Source organism: Geosmithia morbida, assembly GCF_012550715.1.
Source record: "Geosmithia morbida isolate 1262 chromosome Unknown scaffold_26, whole genome shotgun sequence".
Taxonomy (NCBI): Eukaryota; Fungi; Ascomycota; class Sordariomycetes; order Hypocreales; family Bionectriaceae; genus Geosmithia; species Geosmithia morbida.
Window position 1 is genome coordinate 100,155 of NW_023336213.1, and position 5,310 is coordinate 105,464.

Genomic DNA, 5,310 nt, shown 5'->3' on the forward strand with positions numbered 1-5,310 from the left:
CCCCCCCCCCCCCCCCCCCCCCAAGCCCTGTCGCCCCCCAGCATGAGACCCGCCGGCAGGCTCCTCCTCACCAATACCCTTGCTTGAGAGGGAGTCTGCATGCTTTCTTCACTCGGGGGTACTATACCGAGGTCGCCCATCGCACCAACGGCCCGCGCACCCATCCATGGCCATGCAAGGGGTGTGAGGAAAAAAAACACGGCCGGTATAGAGGAGAGGAGGGAAGGATGGTCTGGTGTAAGGTCACGGTGCTCTTCCCACACCTAGAGCTATGCACTGCTGGAGAGCACCAATCATCTCCTTCAGGTCGCCGCCGTCTGTCCAGGGGCTGTCTTCATTGAAAGGACCTTATCCCCGCCCCGCATCCCAGCAGGAAAAGACCTGGTCGGTCGGTTCAGCCGAGTCCGGTGGTAAGGATCATGTTTCTTTGCTATGATAAAAGACCGTTGGCGAGAATCGTCGCCGTGCTGGTGTCGCCTCATCATGTCGTGGCTGTATATGCCCCAGACGCCATGAACTAGATCATGGCGCGGCTAGCGAGACGCTGCCGCAACGGACAGCGGCCCACTTAACCCCCCCCCACGTAAGGCTCATCGTAACGTACCATCGAGACTCATTGAGACTATAGGGCCGATGGCCTGGGCTTTTTTTTTTTTTGTGACATCGGCATCCCCGACATCTTGTGAATCCCGGGTCCCCGTTTTCTCAGTTATTCAAGTTCGTAGCCTTTGGCATGCATCCGGTCGATGAAATGTGACGGAGTCGCACGGACCAACGAGGCCTTGCGGGACAACGACACTCATGGCCGACATGATGGCATGTGCCGACCCCATCATGCCATGCCGTGCACGTTACATCATCGAGGGGTTGCATCCCCATCGCCGAGAGTCCCAGGCATGAATTCTTATCCCGTTGGATAAATGTCTGCATCAGTCGCCGGTCAGGACCAACAGACGGTCGGGTTGAATTCTGCTCTGCCTTCTCTCTCTTCTTCTTTGGGACGTGTCCGCCCCATCGTTCGCTGTTCATTAGCGATTCTTTGAAGAATGAGGGCTATTTCGAATCAGCAGCGGCACCTTCTGGTGGCTCCTGGCAGACCGAGAATGGTCCTGCTCCTCGCCTTGTTCCCTGAGGTTCAGCTTGTCCTGAAGTTCTCTCCTGCACTTCTGGGCTGACGGGTAGACCTCTCCCAGAACAAGCAGGAGATCAATGGCGCGTTCTAGGAGGGACAGACCTATCCTTGTCCTCTTTTCGCCTTCCGCATCCTTGACGGCCCGGCCGTCATTGTTGGCCACATCGAGGGAGGTCAGCCCACCGACGTGAATGAAGACGGGGACGAAACTCGAGAACTTCTGCTCTCCCATCTCGTGACAGAGCTTTGCCAAAGTCAGCAGGGCATCGGCGGATTCGATGCAGATGTCCACGGCTGAGATGTCCGAGTCTGTATAGCGCATGTTGATGACTGGACGGAAGAGGACGAGTAGGCAGAAATGGTAGAATAAGCTGTCAATGGTTTAACGTATGCACTTTTCCTGAAAGACAGGGAAGAGAGAGGAGAGCAAGGTTGCCGGGGCCAGCCGTTGCGTACAAAGACAGACGCACAGCATGTGACAAGGAGAAGAGAGAAGGGGAACTCACTGGACAAACGGACTGGGCTCGCCGTGGCTACCGACACTCCCCATTGTCGAGTCGTACCATGAAAGACAGGCAAGATATGTATCACGCAGGTAATTAGGAATCTTGTTGCCATCCGTCGCGTGCAGCCGCCTGGAGAAGCAGTAGACCCAGTCCGTCAGCTGCAGCATAGTCGACGGCGATTTCTGAGAACTCCAGTTGGTATGGATCATGCTTGGTACGCTCAAGACTGCATTTGTTCGCCACCACAACATCAGCCAACTGCACGTCCACGCCCGCACCCACATACCATGGATGGAGATATCGTATAGGACGGGGTGGGGGGAGGATTCACTTACGCTGCTCGACATGCACATCGATAGTACCCGTCTGGTTGGAACTGATGGTGCTGAAGAAAGTCTTTCCCTCATCCTTTAACTTCTGCCCAGGGTCAAAGAAGCAGTCGGTTGCTAGGCGAACCATTCTGAAAGGCGACAGGTTAGTAGAATGGCCAGTCACGAGGGGGAGGGTTGAGAAAGCACGTACCGAGCTAGCGAAATGGCACCAAACAAGGCATTTGCCCGTGTAGACTGATAAGAAGCATCGCCCGTCCCCGCATCGCTCGACCGCCGATGATGCAGATCCACACGCCGCACGCTCTCCTCCGCCAGCATCCTCGCATCGAGGTACTCTCCCAGTCCGAGCTGGTACAGCGACAGCAGGCCGAGGGCCTTGACGTCGGGAAGGGAGTAATGGCTCGGGTTAGATTTCAGGAGCGAAGCAGCCTCGCCGAACAGGGTGGCAGCCAGACTGGTGTAGTATGATTCGCGGTGGCCGTAGTCGGTCTCGAGGCGGCAGGCGAGGCAGCATATGGAGTGCACCAAGGCGGTGGAGCAGTAAGTGTGCTTTCCCGACACAAAGTCCTGCATGAAGAGCTCACGCTTGATGATGGGGAAGGGCACATGCTGCTTGGAGAAGAAGGCTTCGATGAGGTTGCAGGCAAGCTTCCGGGGGAGCACCACCATGTCGCTAGAGAGATGGGTGTCGCTCGGGAGGGAGACGGGAGGGCCGACCGGATCGCCAATAAAGTTGCGGCCGGGTTCGCTGAGGGCGTAGCCGCTGGAGTCACCCGACAGGCTGTGGTCCTCGGGCCGGAGGGCCGGTAACTGTATGCTGCCGGAGTACAGGGAGCCGTCCGAGTAGCCGTCGTCCGAGGTGGCGAGTGGGTCCGGTCCAGACCCTGCCGGTCGTGACTGGGTGGGGGCAGAAGAAGATGGTATCGGGACGGAGGCGGAGGCGGAGGCTGAAGCAGCGGAATCCCGTCTACGCAGGTCGAGCGCGTCCGAGGAGCCATCGCCGGTAGCCGAGGAGGGGCCGGTGAGCTGCTTGGTGCCGCTGTTGGCCCCCGGGTGCCCGCCGAGGTTCGATATCATGGCTGCAATGTCGATGACAGACTCCTTATTCCAAAGTCTTTCCAGGAGGGGTACGGCGTTTTCGCCCGAGGCTAGGGCTTCGAGGACAACGGCCGTGGCCCGTTCACGACGTTGCAGCTCGGACCTCTCGCTACGGAGCCTCTCCTTTGTCTCGCCAGAACGCTTGTCGTAGACACATTCGATGTTCCACTGATGGCATCGTTGGCAGGGTTGTTCGCCCTCGCACTGCGGTCATAGCACGGGGGATGTCAGCCCAGGAAGATGGCTCCAAAACGCAGGCAGGCTGTGGGGGAGTAGCAAAGGGGAGGGGGGGAGGCGAGGGGGGTTGGTGGTTGAAGGGAAGACTGTCAGCTGGATGGGAGCAGGGGAGGAGAGGAGAGGAAGACGAAACAAGGAAAAATGAGCATGTGGGCTCTGGGGGCTAGTGGGAGGCGGGAAAAGAGCGGCAGGCGGCAACGGCCCGATGGAGCAGGTTAAACCATACTCCGTACTCCATGCCGTTAATACGGAGCATTTCAAGCATGACCAACCGAGGGGAGTTGATCCACCGATCTCTTTAACTGGGGACCCTGTGGGAACAACGGGTGTGATATGGGGGAGGGGTAGGAGAGATCGAGATGAACAAGGAGACGAAGAAGAAGAGGACGACGACGAGAAGGCAGAGACTCGACTCACCCTTGCACGTTTCCGACGACAGGCCCGGCAGGCCTTGAAGACGCCACGGCCAGTCGGCATCGCGATATATCTCTAAGCAATACCTGCAGTGGTGTGGTCTGGTTCTGGGTCTGCGTGAGCGACCGAGTGAGTGCGTGCGACACCGGACGGGAAGGAAAGAAATCAGATGCACGAAGATGAAGAAGGCCGGGGCAGGAGGCAGGGGACGGGAAGGGGGGGCGTGTGAGAGCTCTGGGCTGGAAAGGGGGGTGTGGGCGATTGAATATGAGGAGGTTCTCAGCCGCGTAGTGCCCGAGATGATGGGTGAGCAGCCGCAATAGGGGGGGAAGGGATGGTGTAGCTATGGGCGCAGCAATACTAGGCATGCAAAGTCCGAAACTCCGGAAGGAGTGGAGGGGGGAGGGGGGAGGAGAAGAGAACGGCAACGGAAGAAAGACCGATTAAAAAAAAAAAAAGGGAAGGATGGATCTTTCTTAGGTCGGGACATACCCTGGTCCGCGTCCGTCGTCGACGTAGGTATACGAGTAGTATTGGGGTTTCGGATTATGGGTATGTGGCAAGTCTTGGCTTTTCGATCGTATGGGTTTGCAGAGTGGGGAGGAAGGTTTGTGTGTTGTGTTCCTGGTGGTGCGTGTGTGTGTGTGATATTGTTGCGATTTTCGTCCATCGTTCTTCGAGGTGCTGCTATTGGGGGGATGTCGGTAGCCGCTTTGGGTATTGTGCGTGCACCGAGTCGTAACAATCATACCGTATTCCCAAAGGTCGGCAAGTGGGAAAGGCAAGGCGCGAACTCAACAAAGTAGGGTGAGAGCAACGGAGCAAGTCCGGGAGACCAATTAGGACGCGAGGAATGGGCGGACTCGGCTCCGTTGATATCGGCATCTTGGGTTTCGTCAAGAGAGCAAACGTTTCATGTCCGATAAGGAAGAGAGGAGTCGTCGGTATGGCAGCAAAAGCGTAGACGTAAGAAGACAAAGACGATGTTGGTGATGCGGGCGATGTGTTGAGGTGGAAATGACGATTCCATGGCATTCTACTAGTCCATTCCTTCCCCGTTGGGTATCGGTGGTGGTGGTCGTGTATTGGGCAGGAAAGAGCGCTGGACGGGGAAGGAGCGGCTGGGTGTGCTCTGCGTTTCCATGTGAGGAACCGGTACAGAACCGATATCAGAACTCGATTTCCAAGCTCTTGGGATTGGTAAGGGGAGAAGAGGCATCGATATTCTACCATGCAACATTTCGATCGACGGTGACTACGGTGGTATTATGTGTGCACCGAGATGTGTATCTGTACGAAATGCCATGTTGGTCCTGTGTGTCTCCACTTTCCGATCTTTACGGAGGCTGTGATCTGTACCCTGTACTCTGTGATCGTACTGCAGTAATCATGTCACTATTGCTACTGTACTTGGACCGTGCATTGCTGAGTAGCAATACGCTGTACTAGCGTCAGATCCATACGTAGAACCCTCCCACAGGAGTCTTTTTCACCACCGTCGTGGGACTGACTCTCCAACGTCGTCATTACTCGTACTGTTAACGTAACAGAGCCGGCCTCTATAGCCTCCCTCTTTTCCCTACAGCTCGAA

General features: G+C 56.7%; 1 protein-coding gene across 1 annotated transcript; it reads right to left on the reverse strand.

Moving 5' to 3' along the window:
* Nucleotides 1–1,028: 1,028 nt before the first annotated feature.
* GMORB2_4803 (Fungal trans) lies at nucleotides 1,029–4,938 on the reverse strand (the record flags this gene model as incomplete). The annotated part of the gene is made up of 5 exons (XM_035466777.1): nucleotides 1,029–1,503; nucleotides 1,639–1,864; nucleotides 1,974–2,098; nucleotides 2,161–3,272; nucleotides 4,879–4,938. 5 exons carry the CDS (start codon nucleotides 4,936–4,938, stop codon nucleotides 1,029–1,031), a joined length of 1,998 nt encoding a protein of 665 aa, XP_035317936.1.
* Between the last annotated feature and the right edge of the window lie 372 nt (nucleotides 4,939–5,310).